This window comes from Onychomys torridus, chromosome 7, assembly GCF_903995425.1.
Source record: "Onychomys torridus chromosome 7, mOncTor1.1, whole genome shotgun sequence".
NCBI lineage: Eukaryota > Metazoa > Chordata > Mammalia > Rodentia > Cricetidae > Onychomys > Onychomys torridus.
The window spans coordinates 45358186-45384443 of NC_050449.1; the positions used below are offsets into that span (position 1 = coordinate 45358186).

The window sequence follows — 26258 nt, forward strand, 5'->3', positions numbered from 1 at the left end:
AGACAGGTCTGTCAAAGACAGAGAAGCACCATCAGTTCTTCCTTCTTCCATAGAAATGGCATTTCTCTCCTTAATTTAGGCAGATTCAGCCTGTGTTATGGGGAAAAAAAATCCCTCGCTCTCTACTTCACAGCACCACACTTCTTAAAATTCGCTGCTAAATAAATTCCAAAGCAGCATGGCCTTAAGTGAGTTGTACTTCTGCTTGTGGGAATATTTTCTGTGTAAATGCAAGTGAAAGTTAAAAATCGCCCCAATGATTGAAGACTCTGGTTAAGTGGGTTCCATGTAACTGAAATCTCGTCACTGCATAATTGTGGTTTTTATTCCCGTCTACTTCAGTTGGTTTTAGGGAGGAAGATAAAAGAAAACAAAGGCTCAAACTTTATCTGTACATTGCTTTAAAAAATAAATAAATAAAACAGTCGGAAGGGAAGCTCATCAGTTCACAGACTCATCCCACGTGAACCAGAAAGTCCTATTGGCTTAGGCTCTGGTTTTGAAGGGAGGCATTTCATTGAACACAGGTCATTGTAATTCAGAGTCGACTCCCCATCCGCCTCCCCTGTGATGTTTGATTTCATAACATGTTGCTCCAGCTGTGGGGAGTGCACTGCCACATCGCAAGTTATCTCTCAAGCATGGGTTGAAGATTCAGTGATGTTTTCTTTAAGATAAATCATAAGTGCCTTTTCCACTGGGATTTAAAGAGAGATTTATAATCACTAACCTGTTTTTTGAAATAGATTTTACCCCTTCTAACTCTTCAGTGCCACAGCTGTGATTGATCTGGAATTATGACAACTGGCGGCACCTTTTGTGAGGGTCTGTGCCACGTTGTGGAGGTGTATTCGTACTTGAAGAATAAAAACAAAGGCAGGCAGAGGCAGTCAACCTGTGTGAAGTAGGCGGCACAACTACAGAGTCTGTAAAATTGTCTTGACATGTGGTTACAGTTGACTGGCTCCCCTTGTCCCCTCTTAATAGTCCACATGACACATTTTAACAGTTCAGTACCATGTGCTGACTTACACTTCACATGGTCATATATGCAAAGCAGCTACAGGTCTATTCCTGCCCCAGCAGAAACCATAAGCAGTGAATGAGAATCCCACATAATCAGCTAATTCATCTTAATACATTATAGGAGTTTCTGTGATACAGGAGCATTAAGTTGTATGTTGACCTTCAAAAGCTGCAGAGAGTAATTATGACTTTAATATGCCTCATTTCAGATGCCCACCTGCCTCTGTGGCATAAAGAGGTACCTGTAAAGACAGCCAGCTGCGGCACTAAACTGAGTTCTCCCTGACTGATGCCGATTTATCAGACTGTGAGCTTAGCCTTGTTAGTGCCATTCCAGAAGAGACAGAGACAGGTGGTCTAGAACCAATGCCAATGCTCTACAAGAACCAAATTCAGTTTTTTAGCATTTGGTAACAGAGACCCCAAACAGCAAACACCTGTGCTTCTAGCCTGTTTGTGGCATGGTCTGTTTCTTCTGCTCCCATCTCCACCAGCAGTCTTAGAAGAAAAGATGATGTGATATGGACATGTGCATTTACTCTACACAAGGCACACAGTGCTGACCCTCGTCCCTGGAACCCAGACATTGGTTGCTTTCTTCCTCAAATACATAAGTACCTTTCCATGGGGTGTAATAAGAATGAGCCAAGTACCCTGATGTCATTGTGCACCAACACTGGAATAAAATGTTCTAAGGTCATAGGCACTTGCTTGATTCATTTCTCTATCCCAAATACATCAAGCGGTACATAGCCATTGTGAATACAAACATATAGAGGGGTGGGATGAATGACTGCCAAATTACAGTATTCACAGATAATTGGTACATTTCCTTGAATTTGCTATTTTAAAGAAAGGGGGAGGGAAGGATTTGAGGTGGTGTACTGCCATATCCAATCACGTTAGTTTGCTAAAATGTCTACAGGCTAGAAGCTTCTGCTGAATAGGGTGCCTTCTGTTTTATCAACATTAGTCCAGAAGTGATTATTCCAACCTGTTCCTAGAAAGATGTCAACTAACATGCTTCCATGTACACTGCTCAGTGGAGTTGGCAGGGTTCTTTTTTTCAGCATGTATTTTGCATGAGAATGATTCGAGTATTTGTTTTTTCCCACCTAGGATTTTCTGAGAAATATCCCAGAAAGTATTTTTTCATCAGATCTGTATGATCACTGGGTCTGTGTAATGGACCAAGGAAATGATGAAGAAAAAATTAATATAATTCAAAGGTAATGATTTTGAGTCTGAAAAAACACTTTAAAATACTTGCATGTTATAAGCTTTTCCATTAAAATAATGGCAGTTATCAGATACATGGGGCACAAGATTACAGGTGTCTATTTGATGTCTCTGTTGTCTCTGATCTCTCTCTCTCTGGTTTTAAAAATTTTGTGTGTGTGTGTGTGTGTGTGTGTGTGTGTGTGTGTGTGTGTGTGTGTAACTTGCAGGTCCTAGGGATCACACTCAAGTCGTCAGCCTTGCCAGCAAGAGCCATACCCAGCTAAGCCATTCCAATAGCCCCTAAGTTGTTTTTCCTTCTTTTATCCTTTTTCTCAGTGCTGGGGATTGAACCTGGGGCCTTGTGTATGCCAGACAAGCATTCTACCACTAAACCACACCTCAAGCCTTTTCTCCCTAATCTTATTAACATGAAATAATTATATTGTATGCCACTAGTTATCTTAATCTGATTGAATCTGAAATCCATTAGTCCACTGGTTACTGGATCTTCATATAAAGGAAGTATCTACCTCACTAAATACTCCTGGTGTATTTACTTACTTGGTGACTGAAGTCATACAGAGAACAGATCTATTATTCTCTTCTCTCCAGGAAGCCCCAAGTTTGGTAGAATAGAGAGGTAAAGTGTGTAGTTAGAGTTTTCCTGCCTGGCCCAGTCAGGACAAATCTCTCTCACCCGCCAGTCCCACAGTCGCTCAGACCCAACCAAGAAAGCACACAGAGACTTACATTTGTTTAGAAACTGTATGGCCGTGGCAGGCTTCTTGTTATCTACTTCTTCTATCTTAAATTAACCCATTTCTGTTAGTCTATACTTTGCCACATGGCTTGTGGCTTACCAGTGTCTTTACATGTTGCTTCTCATGGCGGCGGCTGGCGGTGTCTCTCTCCAACCTTCTACTTCCCAGAATTCTCTTCTCTCTCGTCCCGCCTATACTTCCTGCCTAGCCACTGGCCAAACAGCATTTTATTTGTACAGAGCGATATCCACAGCAAAAGTGGATGTTTATAACAATATAACCTTTGATATAAAAAAAAGTACTTGCTGGGTATGAAGAGAGTACCATAGGAAGGCAGTTAACTCCTTGAGAAGTGTCTTAGGAAAGGGGATTTACAGAGTCTCAGACTCACCATAAAGAATATAATGTCTGAGACAAGTGTGGTGGGATTACAGGTGGCTCATACCTATAATCCCAACACGTAGGAGACTGAAGCAGGAACATTACTGGCAAGTTGCATGTCAGCCTTGGCTACAGTGTGAGACTCAAAAAAACAAAAACAGAAAACCTTGCGATATCTAAAGCTATCCAGTGAGTTCCTTGTAGAATTCATCACCCCATGTTCCTGAATATTTCCTGCATTGTAAGAGAATACATAGGAAGGAAATATGCATTTGAAAAATGCAATATTCTAGTTTATAAAAAGTTTGGATCCCAAATATCACTCCTTTTGTTTTAATGTGAAATTATGGCACTTTTGCAAATGAGATAAACAAAAGCTTTTGTTGAAGTTAATTCATGACAGTACCAGTAAGATGTTGCATATAACCTACTCACCACAGATTACAGAATACCTCCAGGTTTTAGTAACTGAGTCAGAAGTGTTGATGTGAATTTGCACATAGCTACAAGAGTGGCTTTTCTTCTGGGCCAAGGATGCTGGTCCATCAGTTGTCCTCTGTCAGAATGTAATTCCATAGGTCAAGTATCGAATGCACCGTTATCACTTCTCTACTACTCAGTATAGAAGTGTAGCCTGGGCTTAGTGCACTTACAGAAAGCATGTGTTAAATGCTTTATCTCCTACTGAATACACCCAGTCATTTTCTAGTTAGTTTCGGGGTCTTTGATCTGGAGTCACTGTCATCCCATTATACTGAAGAAAGACCTCTACTACTTGAGTAACAGATGTCAAAGTACCTTATTTCCTCAAACTGTAGGTTCTTATAGAAAAAGTAACACAGACACACACACAGAGAGAGAGAGAGAGAATGAGAATATGTGTGTATGGTGTGTGCTGGGTGGTTGTAAAAATAAGTTTTGTTGAGTGATCATTTAAAACTTTTTATCACTTACATAAGAACAGTGGGAAACTAATACTTAGAAGCTTGACTAATATGAGAATGATAGGTTTGGGGGGCACAACTGCTTTTGGAATCTGAGTGGGAGAGCATGGCTCCCAGAACAAACCTGGAAGTCTTCATGGCTAAGACTTGGATTCTCACCAAGAAATAGCACTCTGGCCTTCCTGCTTGGAAGTAGATGAGTGCTTTAATCTTATCAGGATGCCTCTTGTGGGTTTGCTTGGGAATATTACAAAATGTTGCAGGAGTTGTCTGAGTTAAAACACATTGTACTATTTTTCTTGGAAATATAACAGGCAACGTATTTTATGCATTCTTCTACATTTTCATTGAGTTATGAAGACAAGATATGAAAAAGAATTGCTGGTGCTTACCTTCCAAGCGCCCCTTGCTCCCCACACTGCCACCCACCAACTGGGACTCTTGTGTATCTGCACTGTACTCTTGATTTGCCACTTTGGTTTGCATGGTTCCCCATGCAGGTGAAGTGAGGGTGCCTGTCTCTACACGTTTCTTAATAAAACGTCCTGCATTTTTCTGTCTTTAGGCTATTAGATCAGCTTCCCAGAGCCAATGTTGTTTTCCTAAGGTATCTGTTTGGGGTATTACACAACATTGAACAACATTCCTTATCTAATCAGATGACTGCATTTAACTTAGCAGTGTGTATCGCTCCAAGCATTCTTTGGCCTCCTACTTCCTCCAGTCCAGAACTAGAAAATGAATTTACAAAAAAGGTAATGACATTTTTCATTTTATGTCCTGAGTCTTCAGTTCCCCGTTTTGAAACATTTGAAATTCACAGTGTGCTGAGACACAGTTTCTTAAATAGTTTAAGTAGACTTCCTTGTGTGGGTTTATTGACCTTTCTTTCCTGGTAGACTATAGCAAGGTGAATATACTATTAAAAAAAAAAAATTGTTACTTCGCTTTTCCTTAATTTTAAGGAGGCTGAAGAGTAGGACTGATTCAAACCACAAGTGGTAAGAAAGCCCTCCTTTAAAAACCGGGGCCTTTGAGTTTGGACAAGCCAGAGCTCAGTTCTCAGTGCCAACATTTGCCAGCTACACAATCTGTAGGGAAGTTCCTTACTGTGATTCCTTGTTAAATGACACAGTAGAGATTGAGATCCCACCCCACAAGGGCCTGGTTGTGGATCAGGGGTGTGTGGTATCGTTCCTTTCATTCACAGCATGTCTCAGCTGCTGAGGCAAAAAATCTACATAGGTCAGTTCCAGTCCATCTCCATGGCAGCACAGAGCCCCTCTTAAATGCTCCCCTCCTCCTAAGCACCTCCAATTAAGGAGGGTGGTAGGGAGCCATGCTGAGACTACTCAGAAGTAGCCCAGGTTTCCTTGCTGTCTGCCTGTCCCTCTCCATCCTTCTATACCCACAGAGGAGCCCTCTTCCAAAATTACAGCAACTTGTCCTTTACACAAGAAATCCTTGTATAAGTCTTTATTACTGATATTTGATAAATTTTAATAACAAAGAATGTTTGTCCATCTCAAACACCCTATGGAGAAAGAATGCTTGAAATAGCCCTAATTTAAAAGATGAAACTAGTGATATAAAACGTTAGGGTTGCACCAAAATCATAGATAGTTGTAGTTTGCTGACTCAAATTCCGTTCTATGTCCAAACTACTCTCTAAAGTATTATCAGTTGGCAGTGGGGTTTTCATACCCTTTTGAATACTTTTCTCTATTCTTTTGCATTTTGTGGCTAAGATCAGGATGTATATATGAAATGTAACATAAGAGTTATATGAATAATAATGCTTGAATTCTTTTCATTGGGCACAGGTTTCACTTCTTATACAATTTCTGATTGAAAATTGCTGTAGGATATTTGGAGAAGAAATCACTTCTCTCTTGGGGGAGCTTTCTGAGAGAAGTGACTGTAGAGAACATACCTCAGGTACGGTGAAGAACACCTTTGGTAAGAACTAGGTATTTGTCTATGAAGACACAGAGACTGGTTGTCCCAGAGCCTCTGACTGGGTCAGTGGGGCCCAGGGCTTTCAGTCCTTCCTCAGGAGGCCTGCTGATAGGTCAGTGTGATGGGGTTAAGACAGACATGGGATGAGGACTCGGCCTACAGATTGTACACTGGAGATTTGAATCTTTATTTTAAATAAACAGAGGAACTCTACTATATATTAGAACCTCTGTTGTTGAAACTAGAATCAAAGGTACAGAGAAGTAGCAGAAGTCCTGGTTTGGGGTGCTTCTTACACACACACCCCGACCACCCCTAGTGTACTCTAAGACCTCAGAATTCTAGTGTGCTGTGACCCAATTTGAAACAACTAGCATCTTTGAGGTCAGGGGTGGGGAGAGGGTCTGAATTCACAGACATACAACCTCCATAAGAGAAATTCCTGTCTACCAATTGCTGTGATGCTTCCTTCAGTCTATAGTTATGCGTTATCGAGCATCAGTATTTCATCTATAAAATATAAACAATTAGCCTAAGGCCTAACTTTAAAGAGCCTTGTGAAAGGTTTCACCGAGACTGGAGTGTGTTTTGTATAACTATATGCAGTACCACTGCGTTAGAAGACAGACTCTTACTCAAAACCCAGGTCTGCCTGACACTGTCTTATTTATTTTTCCTTATTTCCTCATTTTAGGACATATCCCTTGCTTTGAGAAAATCTTACCGTAAGAAAAAGTCACTTCATTAGAAACTGAGGTGAATCCATACTCCTAGAAGATTTTTGCCTCCAGCACTAACATTTGAGATAATGGAAAGATTCAGGCAGTTAAGATGGCTTAGTGAGAAAGTACTTACTGCCCACTGCCACCTCCCATAAGCCTGACACCCTGGGTTTGATTCCCTACTGCTGAGGACCACCATGGTGGAAGGAAAGGACAAAGTCCAGCAAGTTGTCCTCGACCTCACGCATGCTTTGGCCTCACATGCCGCCAACTCCCTCAGTACACAGAACTTTACATTTTTTAAAGATTCTTTCCTTCTTGGAGGTAGAAATTTGAACTCTACACATGCAAATAACATTGTAAGAATGTTGACCATGGTTTCATTTCTGCCCACAGATATGTCTTGCTTCCAAATGAATGACTCCTCCTACGACAGCTTGGAAAATGAGCTCAATGAGGAAGCTGATGCTCCGTGCAGTGACCTGGTGAAAAAACTTGGTCAGGGTAGCAGAAGCATGGACTCTGTCTTAACCCTCAGTGACTATGACCTTGAACAGCCTGAAGTAGAAGGCCTTTTAACCCTGAGTGATTTTGACTTAGAACAGTCTAAAGATGAACACATTCAAATGAAACAAACTTTGGAGTCCAAGCCATTGAATGTTTTCGTAGCCTACAGGAAGGTTTCACTAGGGGAACACACTAGGGCCCCAGTTGGCCCAGGTACACCCAGCTGCCTGCCTGCAGCTGCAGCAGATGCCCCAAAAGTCTTGCGGCGGCACCGGCGCTGCTCAGAGCCCAGCATCGACTATCTCGACACAAAGCTTTCCTATCTCCGGGAGTTTTACCAGAAAAAGCTACGCAAGTCCAGCTGCGATGCCGTGCTTTCTAGAAAGGATGAAGATTATCTAAAGCAGACCCAGACCCTGAAGAAAGGGGGAAAGACATGTTTTAAACAGAGTTCAGTCACAGGCACTGACATCAGCAAGAAAAATGCTACTAATGAAAAGATTAAGAAGAAAAGCTTGTCTGGTCAGGAAGGAAATCAAGTGACATCTTTCACTAAGTCCAAGCCGGTGGCCATTTCTGTGGCATCTTACAGTCACCTGTCCTCCCAGGACCATCCCAGGAAGCAACCCTTTGATGCAGATACATGCAGATTCTCCCCACCACACATAGCCGATGCCAGGAAGAGCTCACGGGTACATCGGCGCTGTTCAGAACCCAGCATAGAGGACCAAAACTACAAACTGTCCTATCTCAGGGGGATCTATTCAAAGAAACAACATAAAACCAGCTGTGAGACAGGCCTTTTGCATGGAGAAGAGGATTATCTCAAAAGGCATAAATCTTTGCAAATTGAGGGGCAAAAGCTCATTAATCAGAGTTTGGTCATGGGGATTGAGGTGGGCAAGAGCAGTGGTACACACCAAAGCACCGAGAAGGTTTTGCCCCCAAGACTGAACCTTTGCCCTAGGGCTAGCTATTCTAGTTTATCCTCCCCAGGCACATCCCCATCCGGCTCATCAGTAAGCTCCCAGGACAGCGCTTTCTCTCAGATCTCTGAACACTCTGTGTTTACACCCACCGAAACTTCCTCTCCAATAGATTGCACTTTTCAGGCTCAGAGAAAACAGGAAGAGCTGTCTCCTGACTTTCACGGTCCTGGCCTCGTATCTGGAATGCCTGGTCCCTCCATGGGGCAGTCCAGCAGCCACCTGGCTTATTTAAGAAAAGGTACCCTAGAGCAGCCATCACAAATGCATTCTGTAACTCTTCACCCCAGCGCATGGTTGAGAAGTGGTTTGGTCACTTTGAAAAATTGGTCCCTCAAAAAGAAAACAAAGGCAGCCAGACCAGAAGAGTGGAAATTCTGTTCCCTGAAAGAACCTCTGGAGTCACCTCCACATGCTTCTGGTACTCCAGAGGCTGACTCTCTGCAAGAGAGTCAGGATGGCATACACCTAAGGGCAGATGAAGGACCTGGAGCTGCACAGAAAGCCCATGGGTGCAGTTCTTATGCCTGTCAGGACTCAGGGCAACACTCCTGCTCTCCATCCCACCTGCTGGAAAGCAGACTCCAGCTTTGTATGACATTGCAGGAGGGAGAAGAGAGTGGAGGGCAGCACCCTCCTGACAGCTCCTGGAAAGAAGCCTCAGCAAATCTTGGGACTGTGGAGGATGTGGCCAGCCCAGATGCAGAGCCTACAACAGATTGCAATGATGGGGAAAGACATTTAGCCAAAGACAGTTACCTGCAGTAAGAATCTGATATCAAAATAAACAATCTGATATCTTTAAGAACAGGAACTGGGCTAATCCAAACAAAGACAGTAATTAATATGACCCCCTTTCTAAGACACCCGGGGCAGGTAGCATGAGGACAATCATTGCTAAGATGACAGTTTCTTTGTTAGTTAAAAAGTCTCATCATATAAAGTTCTGAAAGGCTTTTCCTGTTACAGTGTGGGTTAGTCCTTTGCTGAGCTGTTAGGATACAGACGGGACAGAAGACATGTCCTTCATTTAAGCCTGCTTGTGTCAGCAGTCTGTGAGTTCACTGTCTTGAAAGACCAGAGTACCTTAAATGAAGGCCAGTGACACACCAAGAGAATAGTAGAGAGAAGCCATCTTTATGCCATGGAACAAGGAGGCAAGGAAGGGGCCAATGAGTCATTCAGAAAAGCATGTGCATTCACTAAGGAAATCATGGAAAACATGTCCCTGAATCTAAGTCCATGGCTTTTCCCAGTCATGTGTCTTTGCAGGGTTGTTTTAGGGACCAGTTCATTGATTAAAGGCAGAAAACTAGTGATTAAAGAGCTATGGGCACCATGACAGCACAGCTTCGTAAGTGGGTGGCTTGGGTAGTTGTTTGTTTTTCTGTTAAGGTTGGATTGATCTTTCAGATCACATCTTTCAGAAATGTAGCTAGAAAGACAAAGACCGAAAGATTCTCACTTTGGTGTCCTTCTCACAGTGCCTGTGCTAAAACGTGTTCAGAAAAGTATCTTATCCCTACTTACAAAGGGACCCACCGACAACATTTGCTTTAATAGTGTAGAAAACAAATAGCCATATAAGAATTAGAGAAACGATTTTGCAATTTTTCCCTGGCTGACTAATCTCAGAGGCAAGGCTGCAGAGAAACTAGAGATGCCATGTTCTGTGCCATGTTGGTAGCAACATTTATGTAATTGAGAAAGGCTTCTCACTGTGCTGATGTCAGTAATGTAGAGATGTATCCAATCAGAAAGTTGGATCCTTCAATACTTAAGATGTCACAGAAAAGGCCGCTGACTTAGACTTCAACGACCATGTGACACTTTTCTATATCAATCACATATCATTTTGATCAATGGCAGTTTCCTGCAACAACACTGTCTGTTTCCACGAGTATCATTTATCAATCTGGCATCTCTGTGGAGAAGTTCCTCTGTATCACTGCTTGGTAGATTACAGCCAACCAAGAGGGGCAAAAGAACAGTTGTCAATTATCCTTTCATTCCACAGATTGCTGTTGATTAGAGATTGCCTGGATGTAAGGTTATTGAGCAGAACACACAATGAAGTTGCCGTTGGGCTGTCTTTGATGGTCACTGTCTTTAGATTTTCATGCCAAAGTTCTCCAACTTTTCCAAATGGTTTGTGATTTATAAATACTCAAAATTTAGACCCCAGAAGTTTATCATGGACTTCTCTCCTCTCTTTACCTTCAAGGCTACATCAGGATGTCTCCTTTCCTAGGAGTAAGATCTTGTCAGTTAGGATGAAATGGAGGGTATGTCCTATAATAGATGTGCATCCTCCTTCATTTGAGATACTCACCACCTATTAGAAGTTGTCTAGAGTCTATGTGATCTCATAAATCCACTGTAGAAAGGACTTTTCACACAAAAACTAGCTTATCCCAAAATTATTTCCCTACCGGTCAGCAGGAAACTCATGGCCGATGTTGTTCCCTTCCCCCAAACATTGCATTGTCGGTTGTAGGACAAGAACTCATCTAAGTATTAACTATAGAAGTGCCACCTACCTCTCAGGGGAATGGCCCTATTTGCCCTAACCATAATTATCTTTTAGAACTCTGTGTCCAAAGAGCTCCTTCATGACACTGGCAATCTCAATCAGCTGTGAACTAGATCCCACCTTGTAACCAACCACTTCCATATGAAGACTCCTAAGTATCCATATGTACCTTTTGTGGTGTTAATATATAAAGTTAGCAGGATGACCCTTCCCTTTAGGGCACACTACTGTCAGAACTGCAAGATGTGAATGAAGATCTTATGGCTTAGAATGTCTCTCTGGAAGAATGCCTCCTGAACAAACTTAAGAGTTCTGGCTTTTTTTCCCCCTTTCATAATGGCCAGTAGAAAATTATCCACTCAGTTTGAAGCATAGAAGAAAATAGTTGGTAAGGTTCTCCATCAACCATTCCGGCTCTGTTTCCTTAGATGCTCCCATGATACTCAATGTGAATAGTCTGTTAATATTGCTGTAAAATATTATATGATTTGAAGACAGACATGTCATTTTATTAGACTCCATCAATCTATAATATATTAGACTGATTCTTTATCTCAAATGCTATGAGTTTGTATAATATATCTTGACAAATTTTATTACCGTGTTATGTAACAAATGTGTATTTTTGTACCTTGCAGAAACTGCTGCTAACTTTTAAATTGTTTGGTTTTCAAGGCACTGATAATGGGCATGTACAAAGTCCATGCTATCTGTTAAATAAAATGTCACCCTGCAGTTAACAGTCCCATAGAGAAATCCTGACTGCGGAGAGTTCTTTTGCTCAGCAAGCCTGAGCTCCCTTTGAGTTAAACATTTCATACATGATGAGTTGTGGCCTTAAGTTTTTACTCATAGTTTTTCTAGGGGGAGAAAGAGGAGTGAAATTGTTTTTCCTTTTTATATTTTTAAATCTTGTTTACCAAGTAAGTTATGTTTTATACATAACAGTCCCTCATTTTGTCAGAAATTATGTTTTCTTGTTGTATTTCTGGAGTGGTGTGGACTAGTTTGTCCATGTGCCAAAAGAAATACCAGCTCAGTTTGATTGTGTGTATGAGATTTTCTTTTCTTTTTAGACTGTTCTGATGAGAGACCCAGTTGACTTTATACACACACCAGGGTATCTGTGCTTTGAGGTAATTTATGCAGTATGATGTTTCTTGTGACTACTATATCCCTGACTTCTTGAGGTTTATCAAGTGGTCTCTGTATAAATTTAACCACTGTTTAAAAGGGATTCAGAACCTATAAAAACAGATTTGCACAAGGTAGGTAGGAATGAAAAAACCACTTTCACATATGTTAATTGTATTTCTGAAATGTGCGTGCATGTGTATGTGTGTGTGTGTGTGTACTCGCACACACACACACACACACACACACACACACTAAATTCTATTAAATTTTAGAGAAACAAATTTGCTTTTAATGAGGACTCAATCTAATATTAGTAACTATTTTCCTTATAGTCTACTTTGCATGTCATAACACTGAATCAGAAGGTTCTAGTTTGTCAGTCCAATAAGCTCTTTCTGTTTTAAAAAAAAATACTCCAGTAATTTTTATACTGTGAATAAATTTGGGTAACACATTTGCTTCAGTTTCTTTCATTTTGGCCATGAGGTCCTCTCATAAGCAAAGTTTCCTATGAAAGGAAGAAATCTCTCAAGGTATGGGCTGCCCACTCTGAGCCCTTCTGTTTTTGAGCTACCTTCATGTTGTGTTATTTCTTTTTTCCTTTTTAAATACAGTAAAGCCCTTGGAAATCATCTTTGTACAATGTGACTTCTAGGAGAACTGGCAAAAGGCTCTAGTCTGAGGTCTAATTTGCCAACTTTGGTTTTGAAATCTCCTTATACACACAAACTGTGGATACTATTGGATTCAAATATTGTTCTAATTTGTGCTCCTATTAGACAACATCAGGGCACATATACTTTTGTAGATGACTTAAAAGTGGTTTTTGGTATTTTCATTTGTCAAAGTAAAAATAGTGTTTAGATTTTTTACCTCACACAGCAATATAAGATACAGGTTTGTAGACATTAAGACTTAAATACTACTTATTTCCATTTGTGTCTTAGATTACATTAACTTAAATTTAGAAATTATCTTTGCAGCGTCTTATGTAAGAACTGAATAAATTGGCTAAAACTTTCTGAGATAGTCTGTTACTCAGAGAAAATAAAATGGGTACTATAAAAGATTATTCCTTCTCCACAAGATCCAGGAACAAAGATTATTGCTGCCTACAATTTTCAAGTGTTAGGAAATATTTTATATTTCCTCCCCCCCATGGAATAATTGTGAGCATAGAATATCAAAATATGTGAATGCTAATAGGTTTTCTGGATGGCACATCAAACCCATTAGGCAAGCCCTAGATGAGTTAACCCAAGAAAGAGAATCAGAGACCTCAAAGAGCAAGACTTCGGGAAGATCAACAATCAGAAACAATCTTCTTCTAAAGTAGAAGAGTCAGGATATTTATTAAAAAAAAAAAAGAGAGAGTCCCTATTAGAGAAAAGTTAAGAAAAGAAAAATCAGCCTTAAGGGGATTTTTCTCCACAAAAAAAGCATGCTATTTACTCCAGAACAGAGTCAGCAGTAGCTACCCAGGGAATGTTCTACCTGCTCCCAGACACAGACCTGTGCCTGTACAGAGCCACCCAGACGGTGGAGGTACAGCTAGGACTGGGTAAGTTCAGTGTGTGCAGAAAGCCAGAAGAGAGATACTGCAGAGATGGAGATGGAATGTGGCAAAGAAGTCTGAATTGGGAGTCTCCACAGGCACCATGAAGTTACCTGATGGACACTACACTCACCACTACCTGGGTAGACCACACAAGAGTATTAGACGTGTTCTGAGATGGGAGCAGTCTCCTGGTAGGCATGCCTTGGAATGGGATGAAACAATTTATTCAATGAAATTCTAGCAGAAAATTCCACAAACCTGGAGAGAAAATGGACATTCAAACATAAGAGGCATTTTAAATCCCAGGTGGACAGACATAAGCAGAGCACCACTCCCCAGTAAGCCATGAGCAACATGGTAAAACTGCCAAGCCAAGAATGTTTAGTGCCATAAGGAGAAAACTCTTACGCATGTTTACCGTAAGAATAATATCTGCTCTTGTCAATAATAAAAGCATGGAATGATGTATTTCAAACCCTAGAAGTATCTGCCAGTCATTGGTACACCCAGAGAAAGCATCTAAAATTACTAGAGAAATAAGAACATCTCAAGGAAAGTACAAAGGAAGGCAATCCGTTTAAGTCAGCAGGAAGAAAATAGAGGAAAACTACACAGAGGAAAGTTTCATCCACCAGAGCACAGAAAAGAGTAGTATTTTGTGAAAGGAACAGATGAGCAAAGGAGAGCTGGGAGTAATGCACCAAGTCCAACAGACTAGATCAGCAAATAACTAGTCCACACCCTAAGAAAAAAAAGTAGCAAACTCTCGTAATGACACTAAATGCAGTAGTCTCCAGTCAGCATTTAAAAGGTACAGGCGGGCTAGAGTTGAAGCACACTGCAGCTGTGTAGCTGTGTTATCTCTGAAGTCTTTAAAAACTGTACTTGGCTGTGCAGGGCAGGGGTTGGGGCGTGGGGAGAGACACCAGAAGGGGAGAGTCAAAAGATGGAAACCAACTGACCAAATGGGAGTCAAGAACAAGCTTGCACAGCTCTTCTCAAATCTGGTAAAGTAGACTTAAAATGGAAACAACTCAGAAGAGAGATCAGCATCCTTTACAGATAAGAATTCATCCAGAAGACTGAATCTCGGCACTCGGTGTTATAGCTTCCCTGTTTCACAGGACAAATACTGCAAGGCATAAAGGTAAGATGGGCCATAATACAGTGAGAGCAGGTGGTTTAAATAGCCCACTCTACTCTTTAAATAGGTCATCCAAACAAAATTCAGCAAAAAAGCAAAAACGTCAGAGCTATACTGTATCAGTTGGATTGAACTGATCTACAAACTTCCAACAGCCATGGATTACGTATTCTCAGCACATAAATCTCTAAAATTGAATTATAAATTGGATAAAGTGTGTGTGTGCACGTAAAATAATAATGCTGGGTAAGTAATCTGCCTAAAAAAAAAAAAAAAGCACAAGACAACAGATTTGCTGCTAAAATTCTATTAGATTTAAGGAAGATCCAAAACCAATATTTCCCAAAATGCAAATTGTGCAGTAGAAAGGGGGAAATGTTACCAAATTCATTCAATAGAGCAACCATGATAACAAAACTAGATAAGGAAACAAAAGGAAAATACAGACCAATCTCAATGAACATACAAAGATGTAAATTTTTTAACAAAATACTTGCAAGTCAAATTCAAGAACACATTAAGAATATTATACACATCATAACTAAGTTCATTTACTCCCTAGATACAAAGCTCACCCAGTATACTCAAATGTGATATATTTTAAGACAATATAATCACATGATTTCTGTGTTAACAGAGTCAGAAAAGGGCATTTGACAAAGGTTCAACCTCCTTCATGATAAACGGCCTGCAAAAACTAGGAACATAACCAATTAAAAAGAAAGCTAGAAAAAAATAGAGGAAAAAAAGCTAGAATCAACATGGTTATGGGGAGGACAAAAGGGTCTTTATTCTCCACTCATTCCATAAAATACTATGATATTTAGCTACAGCAGTAAGACAAGAGAAAGAAATGAAAGAAATACCAATAAGGAATGGGAAGACAAATTACCCCACACATCAAATAACCCAAGGACTGCATTAGAACTCTGAAAAATCAGCATAAAAAATAATTCGTTTTCCTATATCTTAATAATGAACATGCTAGAAACTGTTTCAGCCTTAATAGCTTAAAACCATAGGGATAAACCAACCATCAAGGTGAAAGACTGCCTTAAGAGTTTTCTATTGCTGTGAAAAGACACCATGACCATGACAACTCTTATAAAGGAAACATTTAATTGAGGTGGCTTGCTTACAGTTTCAGAGGTTTATTATCAACATGGTGGGAAGCATGGTGCCATACAGGCAGATGTGGTGCTAGAGCTGAGTGTGCTTACATCTTGACTCAGGCAACAGTAAGTTGAACAAAGAGACCTCAAAGCCCACCTCCACAATGACACACTTCCTCCAACAAGAATACACTTCCCTTTGGGGGCTATGTTCTTTCAAATCACCAGATTCTACTCCCTGACCCCCGAAGGCTTATAGCCATATCAAAATGCATTCAGTCAAACTTCAAAAGTTCCCATGTCTCTAACAGTCTCAAACTTGTTTCAAAGTCCAAAGTCTCTTCTGAGATACATAGCAATCTCTTAACTGTATTCTTCCTGTAAAAATCAAAATCAAAAAGCAGATCACATACTTCCAACATATAATGGCACAGGATATACATTACCATCCAAAAATGCAAGGAAGGGAACATAGCAAGGAAATACTGGACAAAAGCAACACCAAAAACTGGCTGGGCAAAGTCAAAACTGTAGCTCCATGTCTGATGTAAAAACACTCTTCAGATCTCCAACTCTGTTCAGCTTGATTGATTGCAACACACTTCTTTCTCTTGGGCTGATTGTACTCCCTGTTAGCAGCTATCCTATCCCTAACAGCAGGTATCTAAACGACTCTGGCATCTGTAACATCTTGGGTTCTCCAAGGCAACCCAGGCTTCAACTTCACACTGTGTGCAATGGCCTCTCCACTAGGCCTCCATTCAAGGATACCCCTGACACATAACTGGCCTCAGTGGCTTTATCCTGTAACTCCTTTCATCTATCCTTAACTCTAGAGCAAGAACCATGTGGCCAAAGCAGCCATGTTCTGCTGCTTGCTGGGCCTGAAAATATGACTGACTCCCTTGTTCAAATACATCTTCTCTAGCTTTCTGTCTTGAACTGACTAATCTTGTCTTTTCTGAAACTTATTTTGTAGACAAGGCTGGCCTCAGACTCACATCTGCCAATCTCTACCTTTCCAGTGCTGGGATTAAAGGTATGCCCCACCACACCTGACTCAAATTCCTTTTCACAAATTCAAATTTTAGCTGGGTGGAATCTTGCCCTGAGGTCAACATTCACTTTATTCTATTTCTTAATCCATTAATTTCGTTGAACAGAAAATTTAGCTCCATTCCACTTTCTGGGTCCTTTTTCTCCTCAAATATTTTTCCTTGCTCAGCTTGCTCCTTTTCGTTATATATCTGCATTAGAGTTAACACTAATATCCACATGACAGAGTCTATGCTAGGCTGTTCTGAGATTTCTGCCAATGGAATTAATCACAAACTCTTTATTTTAGCCTCAGGCAAACTCTGAAGACACACGCAAGACACTTCCTCCACCAAAATATTACAAGAATGATCTCTAGACAACATACTAAAATTCTGCTCCTCTGAAACCTCTTGATTCAACCTCTGATAGTTCAAATCACACTCAACACCACTGTCTTCCATATTCCTTCTAGTATGGCCCATTAAGCAGTGCTTAAAACATTTCACTGGTTTCCTAACCCAAAGTACCAAAGTCCATATTACTCCAAACAATATCAGGCCTATTACAGCAATACTTCACTCCTGGTACCAACTTCAAATCTGTATTACTCAGGGTTCTCTAGAGTCAAGTCACAGAACTTATGGAATGAATCTCTCTCTCTTCCTCTCATTCATTATTGGAATGACTTACAGGCTGCAGTTTAACAATGGCTAGTTGTGAATGGCAAGTCCAAAAACTCTAGCAGCTGCTCAGACCCACAAGCCGGCTCATCTGGAATGCGTATGCTGACAAGGCAAGGGCAAGGAGGTGAAAAATGAACACTTCCTTCTTTCATTGTTCTTATATAGACTTCCAGTAAAACGTGTAGCCCAGATTAAAGGTGTGCCTTCCAACCTCAAAGTCTGGATTAAAGGTGTGTGTCATCTAGCCTCAAGACCCAGATCAAAGGTATGTTGTCTTCTTGCTTCAAGATCTGGATCACAAGTGTGCCCTCAATTTCTGGATTATATTTCATTCCAGGTATAGTCAAGTTGACAACCAAGAATAGCCATCAGAAAGACTAAAAGAAAAAATGAAAATTTGAAAACACTGAAGTTGAAATCTAGAAGATTGAGAGACCTTCATATTTATGGCTTTGCAGAATCTTTATCTTAACTACTACTGAAAGAAGTCTTTAGATTCAACACAGTCCTCTGTCAAAGTTCTAATCACATTATTAAAAAAACAACCATCCTAAACTTCATATGGAATCACAAAAGACACAAATGTCAAAATCATCTTAAACATCAAGGGTGATGCCGAAAGTGTCTAAACACCTGATCTCAAATTATGCTACAGAGTATAGTGATAAAGACAGCATGGTCTTCTGCACAAAAGTTAAACATGTAGTCCAATGAACTAGAACACAGGACCCAAAAATAAACTCAGTGCTTTGTCAAAAATTGTTGTATGCTATCAAAAACATGCATTGTTTAAAAATACAGCACCTTCAGCAAATAACATTAGGGGAATGTGAAGAATGAAGTTAGATCATCTCTCTCATCCTACACTTTGAAAAAAATCAATTCAACATAAATGAAGGACTGTAGCTGAAGTTTTCCTCTGTCCCACCTCGCCCATGGTCAGGACAAATCTCTCTCACCTGCCAGTCCTGCAGGCGCTTGGACCCAAATAAACACATAGAGGCTTATATTAATTAGAACTGCTCAGCCATTAGCTCAGACCTACCACTGACTAGCTCTTACATTTAAATGGACTTATAATTCTTATTTATGTTTATTCTTATTTATGTTTAGCCACGTGGCTTGGTACCTTTCCTCAGTTCTGCCTTCACATCTTCCTTCCCCTGTGTCTGGCTGGCAACTCCTGACTCAGCCTTCCTGTTCATAGAATTCTCCTCTCTGTTTATCCCGCCTAAACTAAACTATATTTCCTGCCTGGCTATTGGCCAATCGGCATTTTATTTATCAACCAAATCAGAGCAACACACATTCACAGCATGCAGAAAGACACCCCAGCAAAGAACTTTACAAAGTCTCCAATGCTGAATCTGCCAGAAGCGAGAGAGGAATGATAGTTTAAGATGAGCAGAGGCATGGATTCTTGGGAAATGACTTTGGTAGCACAGAAAATAACTCCAAGGACTGACAAATGAGATTCTATTAAATTAAGAAGCAGCTTCACATGGGGGGGGGGGACTAAGTGGAAGAGTGACGGGACAGCCTACAGAATGGAAAGCAATCATTAGCAACTATATCTCAAGGAATCAATTATATGCCATATATAAAAGAACAGCAAAAATTAAACACAAATCTTCCAGTCAATAAATGGACTAAGGAACTGAATAGACAATTCTCAAAAGAAGAAACAGAAATAGCCAATAAATATTTGCAAAAATGTTCAATATCAATAGCCATCCGTGAAATACAATTAAGACCACTGTGAGATCAGAAGTATTTCCCATCAGAACTTAACATGAGGTCTTCCATATGATCCAGCTACATCACTTCTGTGTGTATATCCAAAGGACTAATTATTCCTGTAGAAACACCTGTACATTCATGTTTCGTAGCTAAGAAATCCAACCTAGTTACACATCAACATATAGGTGGTAGAGAAAATGTGATATAGATAGATAGATAGATAGATAGATAGATAGATAGATAGATAGGTATATATATAGTATATTCAACATTAAATAAGAAGGAAATCATATTTGTGAGAAAATTGATACCACAGAAAATTGTTAAGTAAAATAACATCTTTTCTCTCATACGTGGATCCTAGACTTTAAATATATCTTACATATAATATACACATGTACATATGTGAGATTTATATAGAAGCACAAAACTTTAAATATCCAAAGTACTTGAGCAGATATGAATTCTGGAGGTATTAGAATATCTGATTTCAAGTTACAGTATAGATCCAAAGTAACAGCAGCCAAAAACACAGCTTCATATGCCCAAAAGAATGGGGTAGAGAATGCAGACCTGAACTCACAAACTACAACCCTCAGGTTCTTGATAAAGGTTACAAAAACTAATAACAATCCCTTCAACAAATGATGCCGGAACAATTGGATATCCATGTGTGGAATATTGAGGCTAGCTCCCTATCCCTCACTCTGTACCAAATTCAACTCTGGATAAATCCAAAGCTCTCAAGACCTTTGAAATAACTAAGAGAAAATGCAACAGAAACACCCTAACATCCATGCTGAGGTAATGACTTCCGAGACAGAACTCCAGTTTCTCACGAGATAATTATAATTGACAACTGGAACTGAGTCAAAAACTTCTAAACAGCAAAAGAAAAAAATCACCAGAGTGAAGACAGCTCACAAAACAGAAGACCTATGCCAGTTGTTTTTGTACAAAAGGGTTAATATTCATTATCTACAAAGAACTCAAAAAATAAACAATCCAGTTGTATATGAACATATTATATGAACAGACATTTCTCCAATCATAGCAGAAATTTTCCCAATCTATGAAAATGTCCATCTAGGTTTACAAGGTATTTAGAGCACCAGATAGACACATCAGAAAAGAACCTCCCCACACCATATTACAATTAAAACACTAGAGAACAGAATGCAGTTCCCAGCTCCTATGTCAGGTGGCTCACCATACCTCTAGCTCCTGATCCAGGGATTTCATGTCCTCTTTTGGCTTCTGCAGGCACATTTGTAGCATACATTTACACAGGTATATATACATACACATAGATTTGAAAAATCTAAATAAATCTAACAAAAATGATTTTAAGCAAATAAGCAAAGTCCTCACCTCAAAGAATAAGCTTAAAAAATTAAGATCAAAGTAGATGTTGTTATAACTAAATAAAGGAAAATATTTTTAAAATTATCAAAACTATAGATAGGTCCATTAATTAAGGAAAAACAGAGCTGGCAATCGTCTATCTAGGATGACAGGTGCTGGCCATCACACGTGGCTTGTACATAAATGCTAGGTTCTGAGCTCAGGTTCTCACACTTGTGGGACAAGCGCTTTCTCCTCTGAGTCATCTTCCTGCTCCATAGATCAAGGCGAGGGTGTTTATCTTAAATTTTCACATCCTTTTGACCAGAAGGAAATAACTTTCTCTTACTCAGCCCCCAGTGCTACTGTGACAGCACAATGAACAAGCCTTGAAGGATGTCAAAAGGAGGGATGCAAAACACCTAATTATTTCATGTATTAGATGGTAGCAAGGACTGAAGAGAAATGTGATATGGAAGGAAGAGGAAGCTGACGGGAGCCTTGGTACAATGAGGAAATCTTGGGCCAGGTGTCCAGGGGAACTCCCTAAGGCAAGCAGGGACTCTGAGGGCATCTGGGGCAAACACATTCCTGGCAATGTGAAGAAAGGGGAAATTGCCCAGCAGTTTAGAGCACAGGTCTTTGTGTGCAGATGAAGAAGAATCAATCTGACAGCTTAATTATTTTGTGGTCTATTTTTCCTTCTGTTGCTTCCAGGTTGTGTCAAAAGATTCAAAGTATCACTGAAAATCAATCATCAGAAGTGACCTAAGAAGTCTACCGGCCAACCTCAAATGACCCGTAGAGGCCACAGCTGGCAATGTTTCCACAATCAGGAAGCAGCAGGGCGTTTCTTGTTTCTCCATAGCCCATATGCATCCTCACATTTGCTGACTCAAAAAGCAGGTCATCCAGTGCTTACTTGAAGACTAGCAGAGGGTGAGATGTGTCCAGGTTGAGACCCTGAGACCACTTTCCTTGGCCTTTCTTAAATACCATATCCTTTCTACACTGAGAATCTGAGCCTGTCAGCTCTAGCTTCCAGTCCTCCCAAATGTAAGCACACTGCCCTGGTACTTCTCTGGCCTCTGGAGGGCATTCATCCAGGGTGTCCACTGGCATCCCCGTGGACTCAGCTGTGATTGTAAGACAAAAAACCTTGGTCCTTTAAAGACAGATTCACAAAAGCAGTGCTCAGTCCTAAGCAAGCCAGCCAATGTCGGATTCATCTGGCTCTGTGGACTGCCTGCCTTCCCTCCTCATGGTCTCAAGTGCAGGCTACATCCAATGGACAGGTCGCTGGCTGGTCTGCACTCAGTGCTCAGTGTCATGTGGCACCAAACTAAACAATTGGCCTGGTGTCCTGTAAACAAAACTGGAGCACTTAGCTTTTTCTCTTCATGCAGCTTAAGGTACCACAAGTCTGGGTGGGGCATGCCAAGGTCTGGGTCCTTTGGGGCTCTGCACAAACTGCTGTTTGCAAAGCAGTAATAGTGCCACCTTCCCATTATCCCACAGGGGGCAAGGTACTTTATACTGAGGGCAAAGGAGCATAAAAAGTGTAATGCTGGGGGGCTGATAGGTAGTCTAGGAGGTTTCCCATGTCCCCCACGCTCCCCTTCTCTTTCAGAGTGAACAAGTAAGGCTGGCGTTCACCCCAGTCTCTGTCTGTGAATGATTGGTCAGTCTACAACAAAGGCTTGCTCTCAGAATCTGAGATTAAGGAAGATGAAGGCCCTAGGCCGCCTAGCTGTCTACATTGGGCATATTGCACAATCATAGCTTTCTCCACATCTTCCTGGCAGCTTTGTAACCTAACACCAGGCTGTGACTTCTTATCTTTGCCATCTTCCTCTTCCACCTCCCAGGTTTCCTTCTCCTGCATCTGTCCGAGAAACTGAGCCACTCATGCTTGGAAGCCTTACAGACTGGGCCTTTTCCCTTAGCACCCATTGTCTGCTGAACTCCCTGCCCATCCCCCTCCCACACCTTCAGCCTACCTTTAGTTCCTCCAGCTAGCAAGTTAGGCAGTCAGGCCCCCAGCATCACAGGCTCTGAAGGCTCCACTGGAGTGAGACAGAGCCTGGATTTGAATCTTTGAACTGGCATTTTTTCAGTGGTTAGATCAACTAAAAAAAAAAAAAATGAAAATGAAAACTTCCTTCACTTTGAGACTTTTTGAAGTCTCTTCCAGAGGGAAGCCTTGGGCTCTTCCACCCCAATCCAAAAGAAATGACATTTTCTACGAATGTAGAAACAGACTGGATATTCCATCTAATGGGTCCCTGGTTTAGTGATGGTGGCAGCCTGACCTTGATATTTTAGGAACTTAAGAATCCAGAGCCACCAGCCCAGCACGGGTATGGTATGGAATAGTATGGTATGGAATGGTATGGTATGGTATGGTATGGTATGGTATGGTATGGTATGGTATGTGATGTGGTACAGTGTGGTATGGTATGGTATGGTATGGTATGGTGTGATGTGGTACAGTGTGGTATGGTATAGTATACATAGTCTCCAAATATACCAAACTTGGGAAATAGATTATTCCCATAAAAAAAAAAAGTAGTTTATTTCATAAAATGTTCTCCATCTTCTTCCTTTGTTGTCTCTGAGAAGGAAGGCGAATAATCTGAAGCAAGGAAAGAGAAAAAAAATCTTTTCCTCCTAATTTCTGCCATTCTAGATTATCTTCTCAAAGGCATTTATATAGAGAGCTGAACTCTAAGTACTGTTTGTTTGGGCTTCTCAAAGGGTAGAAAAAAGAGGCCCCCATAAATTTTTCAGGATAAAAACACTTATAAAACTGTACAGGTTATTGGCAATGTTGATGCCCTTTGCTTTGGGCTGTGTTTCATTCTGACAAAATAAACCACTTAAATCATAGACATAAGGTGGTTTTGTAGGAAAATATGTTTTAGTGTTTTTGTAATATTTTTATTTGCTCTTTGAGAATTTTCTAGGAGTGAATGTTTTAAAATAAGATGTGGCATGGGGAGATTCACAAGAGTGACAGAGCTGGCCCTGCCCCTCACCAGCTGCAGTACTGGGAAGAGTGGCCCCTGTACCTCACCTGGGCAACACAGTAGAGCTGGCCCTGGTGGTGTAGGTGTGGGGGACCCAGCCTGAGCGCATGAGAGCAGAACCAGCCCTGCCCCCTGCTGCTTACTGCATAGGGCGAACTAACCGGGGTACTGAAGAGCTCATCCTGGTGTTGAGGATAAGAGAAAGAAGGCAGGCTGACCAACCTGGCAACCACCCAAAAATGCAGGATCTCCATGCAAGCTCCTGGGGGAGAAAAGCCATCAGTGATCATACTCGGCTGTGAATCCTGCATGCTACCATACTCAATACCAGTCAAGATATGCCTATTGGTATAATCATAGTGGTATTGACTGTGCTGAGGGCAACCAACCCCTTTTTGGTTGCATTTGAGGCCTACTCCACAGGAAGAATCCATGTCTGACACTGTAAGCCTTGTCAAAAGCCCATGGCTGGTAGGTCATAGCCTCTAGGGGAAGGTTGGGGGCAGACCTACTACTGTTGTGTTGTTAAACTGACGTATTGTCAAACTGCTTTCTAAAAATTTGTTTGTATCCATAAATGCTACTCTCAGAGAAGCTTCTTCTTGCAGTGGACAGCAATTAATGCTGAGACTCATAGCAGGTCAAATGGCTAAGAATAAGTAACCACGGAGTGCTCAGTCAGGAACAGGGCATCTAAACCAAACCCTCAAGGCTCAGGAAACATCCTCTGGAAGAGGAAGGTAAAAAATTTAATAGCCAAAGACGAGAAGAATTCAAAAATGCTCCCATCTGGTCTCAATATGGTCTTTGAGCTCATGAACTCACAGCAGCTGGAGTTATTTGCATAAGACCTGCATGTGATCAAGCCAGTCAACATTCCATCATGGACAGGGGAGGAGACTCACGAGGTGCCCCCTCTACTGGGGAGCTATTGACATGATGGCTGTTGGGGGTAGGAGAGTTAGTATTATGGGAGGGTTTCTGGTAGGCTGCCCATGCTTATGTGGAAGGCCTCATACCCAAGAGCATTCAGGAAGCACTAACTGGACTCAGTGGGTCATTTTTTTTTAATAGGAAAAGAACATGAAGGGGAAGGAGGGCCTATTGAGTGGGATCCAGAAGGAGAGGCAGAGAAGAGCTGTGGATGGAGATGATCGAGATACATGAATGTAATTATCAAGAATAAAAAATCTTAATTTTAAAAAGAAAACACAAATGAAATCCACAATGAGAGCACCCCCTACTACTGGAACAGCTAAACTATGAGAAGACTGATGACGTTAATGGAGATAGAGCAACTGTAACTCGTACATACTGCTGAATGAAATCATGAAATAGATACTTACTGAGGGATGAGTAGCCATTTCTTATGAAGGAAGTCTCTAAATATGAGACTTAAATAATAGGAATGAATATCTATCCATCCAAAGACATGTATAGAAGGATTCATTAAAGCTCTCATTTATAAGAACCCAGAACATGAAAACAATTTTAATATTACTTGGAGAAAATTAGATAAATTATAGTATGTTATTGAAATGAAATAACACTTACTACTAAAAAATGGATTAAGAACTAATATTTACAACATGCTAAAATTAGAAACACATTAGATGGAGCCAAAGAGAGGCCCCAAAATACAGATTCTGTATCTCAGTTACTGTTCTATTACTGTGATGGAACGCCATGACCGAGGCAACTTAGAGAAGGAAGCTTCTAACTGAGCTCTTGCTTACAGTTTCAGAGAGCTGGTCCATGAATATCATGGTGGGGAGTGTGGTGCCAAGTAGGCAGGCCTGGTACTGAAGCAGTAGCTGATACCTTATATCTGAGCCCCAAGATGCAGGCCAAGTTACAGAGAGACAGACAGACAGACAGACAGACAGAGACTACTACTGGGCCTGGTATAGGTTTTTTTAACTCTCAAGGCCTACCCCCCAGTGACACACTGTAGCTGGAAGTTTTCTTGTGTCCTGCCCGGCCCTGATGGCCCACAGCTGCTTGTAAAATAATCACTCGGAGATTTATATTAATTACCAACTGTATGGCCTATGGCAGGCTTCTTGCTAGCTAGCTCTTTCATCTTAAATTAACCCATTTTTTATTGATCTATGTATCACCACATGTTCCGTGGCTTTACCTGCATCCCATTACATATTGCTCCTTCGATAGCAGGATGGCATCTCCCCCCACTCTTCCTCCTCTCACTGTCTCTCTTGGATTTTCCCACCTGGCTCCATCCTGCCCTGCCATAGGCTAATGAAGCTTTATTTATCAACCAACCAGAGCAACACATATTCACAGCATCCAGAAAGACATCCCACAGCAGCACACCTCCTCCAACAAGGCCATACTTCAACACAACCACACCTCCTCAATCCTTCCAAACAGTTCCACTAACTGGGGACCTCTTCTGAGACTCAAAGCAATCTC

At 40.9% G+C, this 26258-nt stretch overlaps 1 protein-coding gene across 2 annotated transcripts in view; it reads left to right on the top strand.

The window, feature by feature from the left end:
- The window catches only part of Arhgap20 (Rho GTPase activating protein 20), an 88278-nt gene extending 75647 nt beyond the window's left edge, over window positions 1-12631 (top strand). For both annotated transcript variants that reach the window (XM_036192781.1, XM_036192780.1), the window contains exons 12-15: window positions 2146-2255; window positions 4899-5088; window positions 6157-6271; window positions 7411-12631. In XM_036192781.1, the coding sequence (XP_036048674.1) occupies window positions 2146-2255; window positions 4899-5088; window positions 6157-6271; window positions 7411-9275 (2280 nt within the window). In that variant the 3' untranslated portion in view covers window positions 9276-12631. The remainder of the gene's footprint in view (window positions 1-2145; window positions 2256-4898; window positions 5089-6156; window positions 6272-7410) is intronic.
- Window positions 12632-26258: the final 13627 nt, after the last annotated feature.